At 44.6% G+C, this 20920-nt stretch overlaps 1 protein-coding gene across 4 annotated transcripts in view; it reads left to right on the plus strand.

Annotated features, from left to right (window-relative positions):
- LOC149867628 (von Willebrand factor D and EGF domain-containing protein-like) overlaps positions 1-20920 on the plus strand; it is a 350434-nt gene that overhangs the window by 244621 nt on the left and 84893 nt on the right. For 3 of the 4 annotated variants that reach the window (XM_090045830.1, XM_090045828.1, XM_090045829.1), the window contains exon 21: positions 1106-1270. The exons of the other annotated variant lie outside the window; for it this stretch is intronic. In XM_090045830.1, the coding sequence (XP_089901956.1) occupies positions 1106-1270 (165 nt within the window). The remainder of the gene's footprint in view (positions 1-1105; positions 1271-20920) is intronic. 4 annotated transcript variants of the gene reach the window in all.

Here is a 20920-nt window from a genome sequence, read left to right on the forward strand (position 1 = left end):
ACCACTAGTGGAGATAATAAAAATGAATGATGTTCAGCTCTGAGATCTCTTTTTGTGTTTATCTGTGAAGGCATGTTTTGGTTGTTTTACTGACATTAAAGGAAAAGGGAAATGTCTAGTAAGAAGTAACCCTTACGTGTGGGTAGCCAGCAATCTCGTCCTGCATTCCTTGTCCTGTCCAGCTAAAAGAGAATTTTAATGGACTCAAAATTTAAAATATTAAGAATCTAGTGTGAATACCACACCACCGCCTGTACTCAAGGCCTGAATATATATTTCTTCCACAACTTGAGTGTCTACAGCAAGCAAAATAGTACTAGAAGCACCAATGAATGAAATATTCCAGGCTTTTTAAATGCAAAACCCTGCACTCTCTTACTGACACAACAATGCAAACTGGTATGGATCCCACCTTTCTAGAGCTTGTAGTGCATTCAAGAAATATAAGCATAAGGCCTATAATTGGCTACTATACTGCAAATATTTGAGTCAGATCCGTACCACACTGAAGATAATTTTTAAAAGAACCCCAGCCACCACTAAGTTTTACACATCATTTGTTCTCTATCCAGGGGCCATTTGATGCACTTCACATGCAGTAACTGTGTGTGAAAAAATGCTATCTAGTCGCATTGTCCTGTTCGGCAAAATTAAGCTAAAGTAGTTAAAGTAGCCAAGATCAAAAACACTGATATTCCTCAAACTAAGATATGGGTAAGGCAAGGTTTGGTGATATGACTGTAATTATAAAAATAAGGGACATCTGAATAATGCATTTTCTCACTAAGTTAATTCTTTACTTGTGCTGAAAATTGCCATTTCTATCTATCCATAATAAATGCCAAGCAACTTTGAGTAATAAACTTTAAAACACATAATTAGAAGACTAATAAATCTTGCTTTAATGAGAAACAGCTGTTCTGATATACTGTGCCTTCAGGATATTCTTATGTTTGGCATAAGATTTGGGGAACATTCTAGTTAATTATATTTTAAAAGAAGAAATTAATGAAAAGCCTTGGGCTGGGCTTATATAGTCACTGTTTTACTTTAAATATTGATTTGCTTTAAAAAATAATAAGAAAGGTTATTGGGTTTTTTTTAGGTCACACAGCATCTCTGCCACCTATTACTACGTGTACTAATAGGCCATGTTTCCCTGGAGTCATATGTATTGATCGTAAACCTCCTTATATTGGGTATATTTGTGGCCGGTGCCCAACAGGCTTTTTCGGAAATGGCAGAATCTGTACAAAAGCCCAACAACCAGGTACTCGCTCTTTAACCTTCTGAGATTTTAAAATGCTTTTGTAGATAAAGGTTATAAGAAAATGTGAACTGTTTTAGTTAGAAGTGCACCGATACTTCGGTCTGATATCAGATTGGCACTGATATAAAGACAATTGGCTGTATCAGAAATCGGCCTGATGTGGCTGATAAATGGCCTGTGCATGTGTGGAACTGCAGTGCAGCATGTAGGCAGCAAGGAGCACAGCCCAGCAGCTTGGAGAGCTGTGTGCAGCTGGTGAGTCTGTTGTGGTGGATGGGGGAGGGAAGGCGGGGGGGCAGATCAAGGTGCCTGCGGTGAGGGAGGGAGCAGGGCTGGGGCAGGCACTGCCCAGCTCGGGTGGATTAGCGTGCAGGACAGAGCCGCAGCTCATCCGGGGGGTCAGAGGGAGCAGGTCCCACTGCTGCACACACCCTGGGAAGGCATGGCGGGGGCTGTGCCCCTGGATCTGCATAGGGCAGGGCCAGCTGCTGCTACAGGCTGGGGCTGTGCCGAGCTCTTCACAGTGAGCTGATGGGGGCTGGGCCGGGCTGCACTCAGGTTGGGTGGCTACAGTGTTGAGAAGGAGGATTAGGGGAGCTATGGCAAATTTTGGGGTGGCCACAGCCCTCCACCCCCACCCCATAGCCTCCTCCCAGTGCTGCCGCTGCCTGCCCCAAGCACAGCCTGGCCCACGCACCTGCCACAAAGAGCCTGACATAGCCCTGGCTCCAGCCTGCAGCAGCAGCTCCCCTGCCCTGCACAGATCCAGGGACAAGTGCCCCCCCCATGCCCTCCTGGGGTGCGCACAGCAGCACAAACCACCCCTGCCCCCACACTCCCCAGATGAGCTGTGGCTTTGTCCCATGCCCCACCTCAGCCCAGCTGTGTAGTGCCTGCCCCAGCGCCACTCCCTCCCTCACAGTGGGAGCCTTGATCTGCCCTTTCCTCCCCACTCTGCTCCCACCACAACAGACTTACCAGCTGCACACAGCTCTCCATACTGTATTGGAAATCGGATAGGTATCAGCCAATATGCCACTGTAAAAATCAGCTCTTGGTATTGGCCCCAAAAATCTATAGCAGTGCACCTCTAGTTTTAGTATCACACTATGACATACTGTATACTGTTACATATAGTGCTCAATCACAGGTCTGAATATAGATGGAGTCTAAAAAAAGCCCAGATCAGGAATACTCAACTCTCTCCAAGTCATGATCTTGTCTGAGGTAAAATAACCCAGATTCACTAAGCCATCTGACCAAGGAAAAGTTCTATGGACCAGGACTTCATGGATGCCATGAAATCACCCCATCTTCATTTAAATTAAATTGACCCAACTGTGTCTGTATAGTTCTCAAAAGATTAAGGAGTTAAGTTTCTGGAACAATTAAGCTTATTTATTCAGAGAGCAGTGCCCTGCCTACAGGTCTTCTGTTCCCTCCCACAATCCCCAAGACAACGTAATGATTGATATGTAACTTAAAGTATCCACACATCTCCCAGCTTTACACGTAACACATCCCCATATAATACTAACACTGGCAGTTTAGTTCAACCCATAGTTAAAGCATATTTTAACAGGCCTTGATTAGTCTGTGTTGGCTTTTTAACTCTAAGTGATCTTCTCAGTTTCTCTGCATTCTCAGTCCTTATTGGTTCACTTCTTATGGGTTTCCTTGTTCAGATGTCTATTTCTGTGTCATTTCCAATCTTCTCTGTCATTTCTTTTTGCTTTCGTGTTAGCTCCATTTCCTTTGGTGAATCTTGTGATGCTGCTTCTTTTCTCCCCTTCATGAGCTGCAAGTGTTGTCTGTTTCTTCTTAGCACCTGTCCTTCCAGTGTGACTGCTTTATAGGATGTGGGAGATACTTGATGGGAAACTAGTGCTTTTTGTTTCCACATTCATCCATCTGAAATAAGCACCATACCTTTGTTGTGCAGTTGTGGTAACCCCTTGGAACCCTGTCATAGTACCATTTTTTTGAGTTTGTTGAATTCAAATGGTTTCATGCCTTGCTTTTCATTCTGATGAGCCTCATCCACAAGATTTGGCAGCCTGGTTTTGAGTTTAGTATTAAGCAGCATTTCTGCTGGGGATAATCCATGTGTCATGGGTGTTGCTCTGTAATTTAAGAGTGACAGGTAAACATTGGTGTGTGAATCTGTAGCTTTTTTCAACAATTTATTCACTATTAGTACTCCGTTTTCCACCAGACCATGGATTGTATGTATTTAGGACTTGAAGCGTTGTGATGTAATCCATATTTGTTTGCAAACTTTTTAAACTCAGGACAGTTGAATTGAGGTCTGTTGTCTGTTCTCACAATTTGTGGTATCCCATGTCTAGCAAAAATCGATTTGATGTAAGTTATAACCTGGTTTGCTGTTGTGCTTTCAAGCAATGCAATTTCAGGATAGTGAGACTAATAATCCAGCACATACGTATTTTTTCCTTTGTGTATGAATAAGTCAATGCACACTTGATGCCACAGAGTTAGAGGCTCCTCCATGACCATCGGGGGCTCTTTTTTTGCACTGATCTGTACTTTAGGCACATTGTACAAGCCCTTACAGCATCTTCTAATATAGAGCACCCCTTGCTCTCCTTTTTGCATTTTTCAGTGCCTAGATGTCACGTATTCTGTTTAACATGTCTGTCTTTAGCATTATTGGAACAACAAATTGTGAGTCTTTGAACAAAATGCCATTCAATAGTGACAGCTCTTCCTTGAACTGAGAGTAGAGGATAAGTAATGTGTTTTCCAGGCCAACCAACACAAATAGCTGTTATCACTTTTTGCAATGTAGTGGCCTGAGCAGTAGTTTCTACAATTAGTACCCACATTTTATCTGTGACAGGAATCACTCTTTTAATTGGATTAACATGTACTATGTCTGAGTCTGGAATTCTGTCATTTTCCATGGTGTCATATGGTCTAGACAATGTATCTGCAATAAGTAGATGTTTTCCTGGTGTGTACTGTATGTCTAGAACATACATTTGCAGTCAAAGAAAAGTATCTGTAATTTGGGTGGCATATCGGATAATCCTTTCCTTGCTATAGTTACCAAAGGTGTATGATTACTTTCAGCTATTACAGGCTTCCCTTGGATGAATATATGAACTTTCTTACAGCCATATACCAAAGCTAAACTTTCCTTCTCAATTTGTGCATATAGACACTCTGATCTCTAGCTATCCCCATGTTTTTGAAGCAAAGCTGCTCCAATGCTTTCTTTAGAAGCATCTTCTGACAATGTAATGGGTCTTTTAGGGTCACAGTATTTTAGTACCAGAGCTTTCATTATTTTTTCCCACAAGTTTTTGAATTCAGCTTCATCTTCATGTTCCCATATCCACAGCATTCTTTTGTAGGAGTGATCTAAGGTGTTTGGTCTGCTCTGCTAAATTTGGTAGCTATTTCCATACAAAACTGATCATTTCCAGTAATCTTTGCACTCCTCCTTTATCCATAGGGGTGGCATGTTTATAATGGCTTTAATCTTTGCAGGATCAATTTGCAACCCTTTCTCAGAGATCTTTTCTCCCAGATATGTTATTTCTTTGACCCTGAATTTGCATTTTTGTTTGTTCAGTTTCAAACCTACTCTGCAAGCACTTCCTAGTGTTTTTCTTAGCCTCAAGTCATGTTCTTCCACAGTATTTCCCCCAGCTAATAAATTGTCACTATAAACCATAGTTCCATCAAGACCTTCAAAAATTTGTTGCGCCTTTCTGTGAAATACTTCAGATGCAGAACATAGTCCAAAAAGGGAGCCTATAAAAGTAATACCTTCCTAAGGGCATATCGAAGGTAAATAATCTAGTGCTATTATTTTCTAAGGGAACTTGCCAAAACCCAGAAGAGGCATCCAAAGTTGAGATATATTTAGCTTTTGGCATGTTGGCAAAACCCCTTCCCTTGTGCAAATGGGAAAATGTTCCCTTTTGATGTACCTGTTCATTTGCTTAGGATCCAGACACAATCTCAAGAAGCCATCTTTTTTTCTGTTATGATCAGTGAGTGAACCCAAGCAGTTAGGTGCTCTACTGTTTCTATTATATCCATGTTAACTAAACTAGCTAATTCTTTTTTCAGTTTCTCCCTTAGTACAAGGAGAGCATTTCTTGAAGCATGTCTGGTGGCAGTATTTGGTTCTTTTAATTCTATCTTGTACTCAGTTGGCAGTTTCCCTATGCCTTGAAACACATCATAACATTCTCCTTCTATATTCTTGCTTTCTAGTCCCTCAGTGGTATCCATTCTCTTAATTAAACCTAAAGTTTTATACATTTGCAACCCAGTAATTGGCAAGAGCTTTCCTGGGACTGTGACAAACTGAATTTTTAATATATTACCTTTGTGTCTGACATGCAATGCACAAACACTGTTGGTTACAATCATGTTCCCATTATATGCTCTAAGTCTTACTTTCTTATCCTTATAGTACACAGGTTTAGTTCTTATTTTTTTTTAATAATATAATCTGGTATTACATTGCCCTGTGCACATGTGTCTAATTTAAAAGTTACCATTAGTCCATTGGTGTCCAGGGCGATTGTCCAATCCTCAGAAGAATGAACTTCTTGCATTGTGCCAATGAGGAATTCTTCCTTCTCCTCATTGTATAGAGAATGCACCTGGTGTTTCTTGCGTAGTGCATCCTGCTCCTTTCTGCAACCTCTTGCAAAGTGATCGAATCTTTTGCATTTGTTGCAGTGCTTACCAAATGCAGGGCATTGCCTGGGTTTGTGGTAACCCCCACAGCATCTGCAGCTAACCATTGTTTCTTCAAGCAATTCTCTCTGGCCTCTGCTTACCTGCTTCATAGTGATGTCCTCCTTTCTGTATTGTTTGTGTATTGCCTTAGGTTTTTGCAGTCTTGTAATCCTGTCTAGTTCAGCTTGTTCTATTTTTCCCTCCAACTTCTGCAGCCTGGCATTAATTATCTCAGCTGCTTAGCACATTCTAACTGCCTTTTCCAAATTAAGCTCAGGATCCTCTAGCTGTCTTTTTCTGAGGCTTGTATCCCTTACGCCCAATTTGGTATATTATTTGGTCTCTGATCATGGACTCTTTTAGGTCTCCAAATTTGCATGTGTGGCTCAGCAATCTGAGGTCTTTGACAAACTCTATTGTCTGACATTTTGTCTGCTGTTTCATGTGGAAATTATACTGTTCAAAGGTTTAAGTTTGTTTGGTTATACAATATTCCTCAAATGTTTTAATTACTGTGCCACTGCTTTTCTGTTCTGCGTCTGATAGTTGTAGGCCACTATAAAGAGACAGATCTCCTGGACCTGCTGTATTTAAAAAAAAAATGCTATCTAGAGTGAATGTTCCTTCTCTGTAGCTCCACTGGCCATCACATATATAGTGAAGCTCTGCTTAAATTTCTTCCAGTTTTCTGCTGCATTGATGGACAGGTTTAACTCCCCTGGAATTCTGGGATTCTCATTTGTTTTGTCTTTCTTCACAGCCCACTCCTGGTACCATTTGTAGTTGTCAAAATATTACAAAGTTAAGCTTATAAAAAAATAAAGCTTGTTTATTTAGAGAGCAATATCCTGCCTACAGTTCTGCTGTTCCCTCCTGCAATCCCGGGACCAATCTAACAACTTATATCTAAAACTATTACAGGTATCTACACAATGTCCATCATACAGGGGAGCAGAGAGCTTAAATCACCCAAAAACTGATGTGCACTAAGTCAGTTCACCTGCAGAGGTGCGCTGATTTTAACTAAGATCAGGTTAACCGGATATAAGAAATGGTTAGGCCAATCTTGCAAATGCTTGTATGCATTCCTTGCAGCACTGCACCAGGGCAGGGAAAGCCGAATCACTTGCCTCATTCTCAAGGTTGCGCTATTACATGTCTCTGACCCTGACTATTTCTAGCCCCTGAACACTCCTTCCCCAAGTGGACACCCCACTGTAAACCTGCCAGCCCCCTCCAATCCCACCAGCCTCCTTGATTCACTAAACCCCCCTGAAGACCCGCTAGCCCCACCCCTGATCCTGCCTACCCATTTCTTCACTGCAAAGTAGTTGAAGTGGGTTCCCCGAGTGGCTCCCAAGAGCAACCAATTGCTGTACATGCTATGTTCATGAAGCTTAAAATTACATGAATGTAGACTGAGTGCAAGATACAGCTGTATACACCCTTACTGTACTATGTTAATTCACATAATCAAAAAGGAAGCAAATTTTCCAGTTAGTATAGTTGTTACCCGGCCTTTGAACAGCAAATTCATTTTACCCAGGCGCTCTGAATATATGGGTCACAAGAACAAAACCAAATATTTTTTCTCTTCTTTCTAGCAACAAGTATGTAGTCATGACAGTGTTACCTAATTTATCATAATCACAAAGTCAGATATTGATTGTTCTATGACTCGATGAGGCTGTAAAAACATTTGAGCAAAAAAAAAAAAATCATTGTACATTCTGTTATTACCCAGAGCTGCACCTTGCTGCTAATTAAATGTTAGGATATATGGTACGTGCCCTGAAGGTTGTTCACATGTCATGTCATAGGGCAGGTGCTCTACAACCTCAGATACTGGTAGGGTAAATCAGATACACTTACACTGTACTTACAGAACTGTTAATGGAAGAACTTGTATATTTTCTAAAAATATAAACTTATCGAGGAGGTGCAGTTTGTGATGATTCATGCTTGCCATTCATAGCTCCAAGCAAGATTTACCATATTTCCCCAATATCTAGATCTAAAACTAATACATACTTCTTTCAAAAGCAATCTGTATGGCAGAGATTGCACACTCAAGGAGAAAAAAGAAAAACCCAAAGATGAACTTTAGGATTCAGTTGTAAATAGAACAGCTTAAGTATTTTGGAGATCATAGAAGACTGAATTTGTGGATATATCAGAACCTTACACTGACCCATTCTATATATAACATGAGAATTTTTACTGTTATTCTTAGCCTCCTGATATAGAAGCAAAGGCCAGGTCCTCATGCCTTTCAGCTTCACCAACTATAATATCTTTGAAAACACTGACATAAGTATCAGGGCTTTTTTGTTATAAGCATAGATGTTTTAGGCACCTAAATCAAAGTGACCTGCACGTTCTTTGAGCCCATTGACTTTAGTAAGTGCTAAGAGTTGTCAATTTTCTGTTTATAAATTCCAGGTGTTCCACAGAGATATGCATATGTCTTTTATTTCTCCTATGTGTTGGTTAATGGGTAACGGTAGTGATTTCTTCATTGCATACTACATGCACCAACACAGCATTCCTCTGGGTCTTTCTTGTATCATTGATCTAGATTCCATTGTCAACCCAGAACTCTAAAAACGTGCATTTCAAGGTATTAAAGCAGTTTGCTTTAATAATTATAAACAAAGGAAAATGCTGCTGCAGCATTGCATCTTAACATATAGTTAAAATGCTCTATTTAACTTTTTCATAAATTTTCTATTGATTTAAGAGGAAAATTTGTATAAGACTGACAATTAAAATGAGCTTTCAATCACAATCCTGTATATTTATGGATTATGATTATTGTGAAATCCCATTGTTTGAATAACAGCTTCCCTACCTTGCAACTGGTGCTATCATTCATTAAAGACATAAAATCCTCTCTAAGATTTTGCTTGAGAAGGCGCTCAGATTACATCCAGTTGTTTCCAACTCCTGAATTTTTAAACCTAAAGCTATTTTCCTAATTTCCATTTTCTTCTCTTTTTTTTTTTTTTTTGGACAATTTTGACTTGTATCCAGCTGTCATGATTTAAGGGATAAGAATATTTTGATACAGAAATCGCAAAAATGCCCAACTTTACCAAACTGCTTTTGTAGATTATCTGAGGAGAAAATACCAATAGAAACTACCAATAGAAAACTGTTTCCTAAATCAGTTTCTGATGAGAAAACAAACATTCATGTCCTTCTACTGTGATCTAGGAATACCAGAGTGCTATTTACTGAGCACTGATAGGTGATAAGGGAAAATCTATTGATGTGCTTGAGTTACTGTTAACTGGACAATGCCAAAGATTAGTTTCTGAGCTGGGTTTATCTACTCGGTCAAGAAAACAGGGCTTGATTCTGCTCATGCTTGTTTATACATTCGTTCGCATTTCAGTTTACAGGGACTTTACATCTACTACAGTTAGGAGGCCTGTGCAAATAGGGAAGTATTTGATTTGGAGGCTGATTCAGAGGACAGTGAATCAATTCAGGGGTTCAAATCACTGTCCCAAATTGATTCGGCCAAATCAGCTTTGGAAGATTTGCTTCTGATTTGGAGAGATTTGCAGAGCTGGTCATAGACTATAACAAGGAAACAGTGAAATACCTATAATTTTGTCATTCTGTGGCTGATTCAGATAAAAAATACAGGGATGGTATCCCCTTCTGAGGGCATGAAGCCTACCACATTTTAAGGAAACAGGTGCAGGAGTTTCTGGGACACTGTACCTCAGGCTGCTGACAGGCAAAACTCATGACACGGGTGACACTGTGTTTGTGTTAAGGCATGCCCTCACTGGTGCTGGAGCCAGTACATGACATGTTAGCATGCCCCAGTTAGGTATCCTCCTCCTCTACAGCCTCAGTCTGGTCCACCACTTTAAATAACAACAGGTATTAAACTGCACTCCAGCACAGTAGCATTAGCATCTCAGGCAGCCAAACTCTCACAGAGCCTTTCTGTCCTCTCCTGCAGGAGCTTCTTCTCCAGCAGGTACCAGAGAGCTCTCCCTGCCAGCCCCAGTCCTGGGGCTTAGATGTGCCCAGGGCCCTGCGTCTTTCCGGTCAGGTGCTAGGGGTGTTGGTCTAAGGACATGACTGGCAGACAAGGTTATTTGGGTCAAACTGGTATCTTTTAGCAGACCAACTGAATAGTTAGAGGAAAATATATTTTAGCAAGCTTTCAGGTTGAAAAAACCTTTGTCAGGCTAAGGAAGCGTGCTGTTTCTGGATGGAAGGAATAATAAAGAAGCCAGAGGCTGGCATGCAATACAGGCAAGAAAGCCAGTCAGTGAAAGTGAAAATGGAGGCATCGGGGAGGTGACAGACAGACAGGCTGGGTTAGGGGAGAAAGGGGGTATAGCAGGTGAAAGTGGAGAGCTATTTGGGGAGTCAGATGTCCAGCAGGTTGTAGTGTGTCATAAATCCAATGTCTATATTGAGTCCATGGGTTTCTGTACCTAGGAGGTTGATGAAGTGAAGTTCATAAGCCTGGCTGTAAAAAGTGGTAGGTAAATTCAAACAAGCACCGAACCTTGCTAACCTCATCACCAGAAGCCAACTTCCTACAGCTCAAAACAAAACCTGCAAACATATCGCCAGTACCCCCACCAGCTGTGCACCAGAATCTATCAAAGACAAGAATACCTAACTACCTGTTGGGGCACATTTCCGATAAAGTAACCACTCTGTCTCCAGTCTTTCAGGCCTGATCCAGAAAGGAAATTTACAAACCACTTTTCACAGCCAGGCCTATGAACTTCACTTCATCAGCCTCCTAGGTACAGAAACTCATGGACTCTGTATAGGCATTGGATTTATGACACACTACACCCTGCCAGACATCTGACTCCCCAGGCAGCTCTCCACTTTTACCTGCTACATCCCCCTCCCCCCCTACCCCAACCCGTTTTTCACCCCCTGACACCTCCAGTTCCACTTTCACTGACTGGATTTCTTGCCTACATTGCATGCCAGGCTGTGGCTTCTTTACTATTCTTTACTATTCCTTTCATCCAGGAACAGCTTATACCAACTGCAGGTGCTTACTCAGCCTGACAAAGGGTTTTCCAACCCAAAAGATGGCGTCCCAGGCAACTAAGCTAAGCTCACCTGGAGCCTCACACCTCCACTGCAACCAGCAAGCCTCAGGCCTGTCAAAGATGTGATGGGTCTGGGCTTTCCCCAGGCAGGACTGTGTGTGTGTGTGTGTGTGTGTGTGTGTGTGTACATGTGTGTGTGGGTGGTGCTTCCTACCCACCGTTCACCAGAAGGATCTTCAGTCCTGCCATTTCCTGGGACTGCCACACCACCATCAGTCCCACCAGGTCTCCTGACCCTGGCAGGGTGAAATCTTAGTGGTCATGCCCAGGACCTGGGGCCTCCTCCTTCCCCACAGGCCCAGCCCATACCTCCTGGCACAGAAGCTCAGCATGGACATGTTCTTTCCCTGATGATTGGTGATGCAGTGAGTGCTGCCTCCAGCTCAGAGAGCAGGGCACTAACTGGTTTAAAAAAATAAAATGGAAATAGATGCAGATGGAGTAAGGAGGGCACCACTCACTCCACTTGCAGGTGGAGCTTGAGGAACCCCAGCAATGGGAGATTCACCTTCAGGAACACCAGCTGTTCCAGCAAATGAGGATCCAAGGAGGTGCAGTGGGGTGTCACAACATGTCCCATAATGCTGAACACCCTCTTGCTTGGAATACTGGTTGGTGGACAGGACAGGTGTTCCCAGGCAACCATTGCCAGATCCTGCCACATCTGGCTGTGCATTGCCCAATAGGCCAAGAGGTTGCAGTCATGAACAGCACATGACCCTGGTGGCTGGGGGGGCATGGGGCAGGGGCAGAAGCATGGCAGTGGTAAGCAGGGGAGCTCCCACAGACACTGCCGGTGCTGTTGGCAGTGGGGGTTGGGGTGTGGCAAGTGCCAACCAAGGGTTGGCAACCACCCACAGCCACTGCTGGTGCTGGCAGCGGTGGCCAGCAGTGGCAGCCAGCTGTCAGTGGTGGGGTGGCAAGCAGCAATTGTCTGCAGGCACTGCCAATGGTGTTGGTGGCGCCTTTTTGCAAGCGGTGCACTGCCACACTCAGGGGGTGCACGTGGTTGCCGCCCAGCAGCTCCACATGAAGCAGCTCCATGTCCTCAATGAATCCTTGGTGCTACCTGCCCAAGGCCGGAGTCTGGTGTATCTGGACCCCAACATTGAAGCCATGTCCTTCGCCCACATTGGCAGGGGCTGGCATGGAGAAGACTGGCTGGTGCTTGGAGTACTGGCACAGGAACGTGGATTGCCCTCTTCCATGTCCCCTCACCTCTGTCCTTCTGCCTCCCTGACTCTGTTGACCAGCACCTCTGTCCAGTGATCAAGGGTTTTGATGCTGCCAGTGCACATGCTCCCCTTTACCCTTGGGTTGCACATGCCCACCATGTGATCTGTTGTGGACCGCAATGAATTCAGCCACCTTCTGATGCCCTCCTTCAGCCATCTCACCAGTGCCTGCATGTCTGGTGACATCAGCTTGCCCCAGCCAGAAACATTGATCCCCTGGAACTTCTTCATTTCGTTCTCCAGTTCCGTCACTGCAGGGATCATCTGGCTAAGGAGGGCATTGGCAGCACAGAGGGTCTCAGTGGTCTTGAGGAAGGGCTTGAGAACCACAAAGATCTAGGAGATGGTATCCCACTCTGCTTTGTTAAGGGGGTCACTGATTCCAATCTCCCCAACCAAGGCCATCTCATGGATGGCCTTCTGTTGCTCCACCAGCCTTTTGAGCATCAGGTATGTGGAGTTCCACTGAGTTTCCACATCCTGCATGATCTTGTGCTGAGGGATGCTCAGCTCTGCCCATTTCTCCCTCAGCATCTTGCCCCACTTGGTGCTGCAGTGGAAGTAGCCCATCACCTTCCTACATTTTGAAATCAGCTGGGTGGTAGTAATGGCACCATTACCAGTAGCCCTGTCCTCCTCCAATGCATCCCTAACTATGAAGTGCAGCTTGTGTGCCACAAAGTAGATGCCAACAAAATTGGCATTACAGATGGCCTTGACCATACTGGTCCTACTGTTGGTGACCATGAACCCACAGGTGAGCTCACCCTGCCCTATAAGCCACCCCTGCACCATGCAGTTCATGGCCACCAAGATCTCCCTTGCCATGTGGGACTCATCCATCACCTCAGCTTGAAGAAGAGACTACCAGTGGCCTGACTGATCTCACCAGTGCCCTGCGAGGGAGAGGTAGGCATGATCTCCACCCTGGCTGCTCCAGATGTCCGAGGTGAAGTGCAGGGCTACCTGCAGCCCTGGCTCATGTAGCTCCTCCCTCAAGTACTCCCTGCATGCCTCATATAGGGAGGGCACCACCATCCTGCTAAAGCAGGGGTTCTTAGTGTTGGGTCCACGGACCCCCAAGGGGTCTGTGGATAGATTTCAGGGGGTCCATGAAGTTCGATGGGAAAAAAATTACATCTTTATTTTCACTAACCTCTAACTGAAATGTAGCATTTCCTTCAATTATGAATGTAGGCAACAAACCACAGTAGTATTAGCAGTACCTGTGACTTTGTCACCAATAGAAATCACAGATATTTTCATATCACATTACAGTTGTTGCAGATATCTTGAAATATTGTTTACACTCATCACTACTTTGAAATCATGGTAGTTATTAGACCCGCCACAAGATTGCACGTGATCACAGTCTTCCTGTCTACAGATGCTCATTATTCTGAGAAGGGGTCCATAGGCTTCACCAGACTGCCAAAAGGGTCCATGGCACAAAAAAGGTTAAGAACCCCTGTTCTAAAGGCAGTACTGGGTAGTATGGGGCCCCGAGCACCATGAGCCACCTAAACCCTGGCTGCTCAATTAAGGAGAAGGACTGGCCATCCAGAGCAAGCATCTCCCCAAAGCTCTGGGGGACTTTGTTCACCCTTGCAACGGACTCCACTTTGTCTGCAGCTTTTGCCCACTGGTCCAAGGTGGCCTGCCTTTGCTTTGGGGGTACAGGGGCTTTGGAGTGAGAGAGGGGACTTCCTTTTGAGCACACTCCCACCGGTGCCAGGCTGAGGAGGAAGAAGGGCAGGGGCTGCTGCCTCCTGAGATGCAGCAGCATCGCCATGGTGGTGAAGTGTTTCATCTCCTTCCCCGGCTAATCTGCCTGCAGCAGTGCTGGCCATAGCGTACCTGGGATCATATGCTACCTCAAAATGATCCCACACTATGCTACCCCTCCCCCCACTTCTGGCTTGAGGGTTTGGATCCTGCTTTATTCCCCTCCTCAGCAGGCAGAGGCACAACAGGAGGAGGAGCTGACTCAGCTGAGCCACTTGCCTCCACAACCTCAATCTCAACCTCCTCCAAGTTGCTTTCCAGAGAAGGAGAACTGGATCTAAGGAAATTTTGAGGGGTGTGGAGCACAAACTCAGATCCCCCCTCATTCCCCAGAATTTCTTTTTGTGAGGGTGGTCAGGTCCCCTTGTTCCAGATCCAGCTCCCCCTGTAGCAGTGGAAGGCTCATGCTGGGAGATGAAACTGGGGTGGAGGAGACTGTCATTCCGCTGCTGTTGCCTATTTCTGGTGTTAGGAGAGGTGGTGCAGGTGCAGGAACAGGTACTACTCCCATCTCCTTGCTTCCACTGGCAGCAGAAGACTCATTGCTGCCAGGAAAGAGGATGCAGCTCTATTTTGGGGGAAAGGGAGGAACTTGCAGCTCTAGCTCTCCATCTACCTCCTCTCCCTCCCCTGACAGAAGACCTGGTGCCTACCTTTCCAGCACACTTCATATTAATCTTTCTTGTGCTGGAAAATGTGTCTGTGTGTGTAGCTAACTAATAATATCTCTTCTTCTTCTCTGGTATATGACTGTGTCTGAGTTCTTCTTCTGTGTTGTGTTTACAACTATAACTAATAATAATTATATATAATCTCTTCTTCTATGACTGTCTGACTTCTTCTGTGTTGTGTTTAATAATCTCTGACTTCTTCTATGATGCATGTATGTGTGTGTGCATGTGTGTAATGTATGTGCTTTCCTGCACAGTGATGGATCACACTGCCAGGGAAAACGGCTTCCTTTTTAAAACGTGTGGGGGAAGAAAACCCAAGAACAAATATAAATTGAAAGAAATGGATTGGATAGGGATAAGTAGAGGGATTCTAGTTAGTAAGCTATGTCCAATCCTTTCCAAGAACAGAAAGAAGCAAGAGACTGATTAGGGAGGAAGCTAAGCGTCTAGTACCTTTCAGATGCCATTGCTTAGGCAGAAACAGCTCACCAAAAGCACATAAAGGTTGCAGACAGAGTCTTATATGTTGTTTCCAGATCTTTCTGCCAGAGCACTGTGATTGGAAAGGGACTCAGGGAAAGATCACAGTCACTGGCCAGCTAGAGATGTCAGTCTTTCCCCCTCTGCTCTCCCTCATAGTTTCATAGTTTCTAGAGTTGGAAGGGACCTGAGCAGATCATCTAGTCCGACCCCCTGCCATGGCAGGAAAGAGTACTGGGGTCAAATGACCCCAGCAAGGTGTAAATCAAGCCTCCTCTTAAAGACCCCCAGGGTAGGAGCCAGCACCACTTCTCTCCTCCCTCTTCTCTGTTTCTGTTCCCCTGAAAGTCTGCCTTCTGAATCTCCAAATCTTTTCTGAATCAATTCAAAAGTTTTTTTGCTTTTCCCAATTCAAGTTGGATTTGGCGATTTGGCCTCTGAATTGAGCTGAATCTTCTCTGAATCAAATTGCAGACCAAAGTGTCGCACACTCCTATTAGTTCATATATAAGGTGTGAACCTATTCTTCTTTCTACTTTACATCTACTAGCCATCAATACACTTATTTTTCATTTACACCAACATAACTTTCAGGAGAGCCATACCCGGTATCAGAAAACACATGACGTTTCATACAGTTGGGGAAATTATTGTCTGAAAAATATCTCTATTATTATCTACTTTTAGGGTTTTGTGTGTTTTTACATATTTCCCATAAAATAATATGCAGTCTAAGATGTTTCTAAGGTTAGCAGTAGCATCAATAGTCCCTTAGTTTTGCAGGCAGTGTAATGAAAAGGAAGGTCTGAGGCAGTTAAACAGAACCGGATTTCACTAATGCTATTTATTCTGTTGTGCTTTAGATAAAATATCTAATCACTCTCCTTGTTGGGAAGGGAATATATTAAATCAGAACATGCCATATCATAGGACATATTCATAGCAATTTTATTTCATGAAGAAGAAAATTAGTATGTCTTAAGGGGCAATAGTAGTTGAATTGCACGTTATATTAGTGCTAGTGAGGAATTCGTGGGATTTCTCTAGACTGGTTTAATCAGTCAGAGTCACAGCAATATCTGTCTGTTTGCAATTTCCTTACAGGTTAGAGAGGTAGGTGTCAATGGAAAAGATTTATTTTTTTTCCTATTAGTAAATCAGCAATTTTACTGGACAAAGCAGTGCCACATCCATCACTTGTAAAGGCTTGTTTGTTCAAAGCCAGTTCTTTGTGCCTTTTCTGCTTTAAGGAGCTGACATCAAGGGGAAGGATTATTTTATGATCTCTGTAATCGAGTTCTCTTCTCTTGCTTTCCAGTTTCAACACCATTGCTAGCATGCTAGTTATAGTTTGACAGGCACTTGGTATTCTTGTATTTGCCAGTTATTTGTACAGTCTTTTTGTACTTACTATTCTTTATTGTTTCAGGGTAGATTGAGCTTATTTGGGTTTTACATCAGTGTGACCTCAGTGAGCACACTCACAATTTATACCTGTGTCAGAATTAGATCCTTGATTTTTAAAAAATGCTTTAAAATTAAAAGATATATCAGTATTTGTAAACATACTGTTATCAGCCTGAAATTATAGGGTCATGGTATCCATGCTGAGATCATTGTTACTGCTGTTATCATCCACTTTTGGTCACTGTTCAGGAAAAATAAACAGTTCTTGAAAAACAGCATGACATGATCCCTGGTCACCAAACTAAGGCTTCCATTCTGCAATTGACTCTAGGAGGTAGAACTGTTTTCCCCTTGGGTATCCTGCCTTGGGATTTTGGTTTAAGTAAATGTCTGAAGAAACATAAAGGCCCTGTTCTTCCTTCTTGCTTCACTTAATATCAGACAAGTTGATAAATCTGCATTAAAAATGTCAAGGGACTTGATTTTTGATTCTCATTTACACTACTGGGAATCCAAAGTAACATCATTAAGCCAATGGATTTAACACTAGTGTGAGTGGGATTATAATCATTCCCAGAAACTGTTGTACAGATTAAAAGCATGTAAAAATATGCCTGAGGCACAAACAGAAATATTAGGCATAAACTGCATGTATAGCATTTAGATAGTATGCAGTAATTGCTGACTATTATTATTAGCGATTGATAATAATCAGTTAGCAATCACTAAATGATTATCAACTAACTCATCCTGACACCATCCGTGTAAGTTCAGTAAACAAGTTACAGTACTCATCTGAAAGCTAGGAAGAGTTTGAAGCTCTGACACCTTATGAGAAATGTGTCGTAGTAATGCAAAATAAATTATGCTAAATAAACTTAAAATGTTCCTTAAAATGTCAGAGCTGTCAAATAACAGCAACATGAGAAAGCAAGGCCTGGTACTGTGAATGTGTGGCTTCCTGTCCCATGCTCGATCCATCAGACCCTCTGCATATTAGGCACTTTTACACGTGCTCCAGGGGTGGGAGGGCAGCGCTTTAATTAGAGCATCTCCAAGAGCCACTCTAATTAAAGCACCACTGCATCTCATGTATCAGCATCCCCATGCTTAAAAACAGTGGTGGCGGTGCTTGAACTGAAGTTCATTTGACAAGCTTTAGTTCAAGTGCCCATGCCGCCATTTTTAAGCATGGGGATGCTGATACATGAGATGCAGGAGGCTGCTGGCGTAAAGTAATTGCCACGCTCCAGCAAACTTGATTAATCAAGTCCACTCCAATGTGCTGGCACCTCCATCCTCATGTATAGGCACCCATTATGTTTAGGCTTTCCCATTTTTCTGACTTCATTCCAATTGTGTGCAAAAGACTCTTCGGTGTTGAACTGACATGTTTTGAGGACACGTGATGCTGTGGTCACAAAAGCATGCATCAATAAAGGTAACACTTCAGTGGCAGTTATTTTGGAGCCAGGGAAGGAGTGAGTTATAGTTCTGCATAAGGGATGCAAGAAAAACCTACAGATATTATCCCAGAATGATTTTGAGAGAGCTGGGGTAAATCTATGCCACTGTTACATACACATCTGCAAATAAAAGCCATATCCTATTCATTTGTCAAAAAAGTAGGAAAATATGATAGTGTTTCCAACTGTTGCCACCTTTTAATAGTTTCACAGTTTCATAGTTTCTAGGGTCAGAAGGGACCTGAGCACATCATCTAGTCCGACCCCCTGCCATGGCAGGAAAGAATACTGGGGTCCAATGACCCCAGCAAGGTGTTCATCAAACCTCCTCTTAAAGACCCCCAGGGTCTTCCCTTGGAAGCTGGTTCCAGACCCTAGCCGCCCTGACTGTGAAGTAGCGCCTCCTGATAGCTAGCCTAAACCCACCATCTGGCAGCTTCTGACCGTTATTCCTGGTCATTCCTGGAGGTGCTCGGGGGAACAGGGACTCCCCCAATGCCTGCTGATTCCCCCTGACTAGTTTATAACAGTCCACAAGATCCCTCCTCAGCCTTCTCTTTTGGAGGCTGAACAGGTTCAGGTCCCATAGCCTCTCTTCGTAGGGCCTGCCCTGTTGTCCCCTGATCATACGAGTGGCCTCCTCTGGACCCTTTCCATGCTGTCCACATCCCTCTTGAAGTGTGGCACCTAGAACTGGGCGCAATACTCCAGCTGCGGCCTGACCAGTGCCGCATAGAGGGGGAGGATCACCTCTTTGGACCTGCTCGAGATGCATCAGTGGATGCATGCCAAGGTGCAGTTGGCCTTCCTGACCGCGTCCCCACACTGCTGGCCCATGTTCATCTTGGAGTCAATGATGACCCCCAGATCCCTGTAGGTATGGTGCCGGTTGTTCCTCCCGAGGTGCATCACCTTGCACTTGTCTGTGTTGAAACCCATCCTATTCTCGTCCGCCCACCCTTGTAACCTGTCTAGGTCTGATTGTAGCCTGTTGCATCCTTCCAGTGTGCCCACATCCCCCCACATCTTAGTGTCATCAGCAAATTTGAACAGGGTGCTTTTTACCCCCTCATCCAAATCACTGATGAATATGTTGAACAGTGCGGGCTCGAGGACCGAGCCCTGTGGAACCCCACTGCCCACGTCCTTCCAGGCTGAGAAGGACCCATCCACTACCACCCTCTGGGTGCGGCCCTCCAGCCAGTTGGCGACCCATTTGACTGTGTGGGTGTCTACACCACAGCCCCCCAGTTTCTTAATGAGAACAGGGTGAGAGACAGTGTCAAAAGCCTTCAGGAAGTCCAGGAAGACTATATCCACTGCTACCCCTGCATCTAATGATCTGGTGATCTGATTGTAAAAGGCCACCAGGTTGGTCTGACAGGACCTCCCACTGATGAACCCATGTTGGTTGCCCCTAAGCGTGCAGTCCCCTGCTGGCCCCTCCTGGATGTGTGCCAGCATAATTTTCTTGAACAGCTTGCCTAGGATCGAGGTAAGACTGACTGGCCTATAGTTTCCCGGGTCCTCCTTCCTGCCTTTTTTGAAGATGGGGACCACGTTGGCCCTCTTCCAGTCCTCTGGTACCTCACCAGAGCACCACGAGTGCTCGTAAAGTTGTGCTAGGGGACTTGCAATGACCTCGGCCAGTTCCTTTAGAATGCTAAGGGGGAGATCATCCGGGCCGGCTGACTTGAATACGTCCAACCCCTCCAGAAGCTCCCTAACTAAATCCTCGCTAACCCGTGGCCCAGGTGTGCCTCCCCTGGGTCCCGAGGAGGACCAGGAGGGAGGTGGCTGTTCTGGTCCCTACTTAGGAAGACAGAGGCAAAGAAATCATTAAACATGTTAGCTTTGTCATCTGGTGTGACGACCAAGTTTCCCAACGCGTCCTGCAAGGGCCCCACATTACCCAGGACCTTCTTTTTACCCCCATCATATTTAAAAAAGGACTTCTTATTGTCCTTAATCTGGGAAGCTAGTTCCAGTTCCATCTCTGCCTTGGCCTTCCTAACTACCCCCCTACATCCCCGAGCAACTACAGAATAGTCCTCCCTGGTGATGACCCTTTCTTTCCATTGGGTGTGTGCCTCCTTTTTAGCAAGAAGACATTCCCAGATGCTTTTGGTGAGCCATGGAGGCTTGTGTGCTCTCCTGCTCCCTTTGATCTTCATTGGGATTACCTTCCTTTGGGCTTGGAGGATCGTATCCTTAAGGACACCTGGCTCCCCTCCCCTTCGGGACCTCAGCGCTTCTCCAACTATCCTTCTTAGCTTGTTGAAGTCTGCCCTCCTAAAATCTAGGGCCACTGCCTTACTGCATGCCTTTGCCACCTTGCGCTGGATGGTGAATTCCAGCAGGCGATGATCACTCTTGCCCAGGTGGTCTAGCACCCGCAGCCCCTCACCAGGTCATCACCTGTGGCCAGCCCTAGGTCCAACAAGGAGTCTCCCCTGGTGGGGCTGTGCACCTCCTGGGTTAGATGGAGGTCCTGGACTCTGGCCAAGAACCTGTGTGAGCATTCAGACCTGGCTGACTGTTCTTCCAGGCAGATGTCTGGGAAGTTCAGGTCCCCCATGACTACCACATCCTTAGCCTTCACTACCTCTGTGAGCTGACCCAAGAATTCCTGGTCAAGCTCTTCTACCTGGTTGGGAGGTCTGTAGTAGACTCCCACCATTAAGTCCCTTTCCCCTCGACTGCCTTGTACTCTAACCCAAAGCACCTCAGAGTGCCCCTCCCCTGACTCCTTGCTAATTAACGAGGATGTGTATTC

This window comes from Crocodylus siamensis, chromosome 4, assembly GCF_052110815.1.
Source record: "Crocodylus siamensis isolate JL-2025a chromosome 4, ASM5211081v1, whole genome shotgun sequence".
In the NCBI taxonomy this organism is placed as follows: Eukaryota; Metazoa; Chordata; order Crocodylia; family Crocodylidae; genus Crocodylus; species Crocodylus siamensis.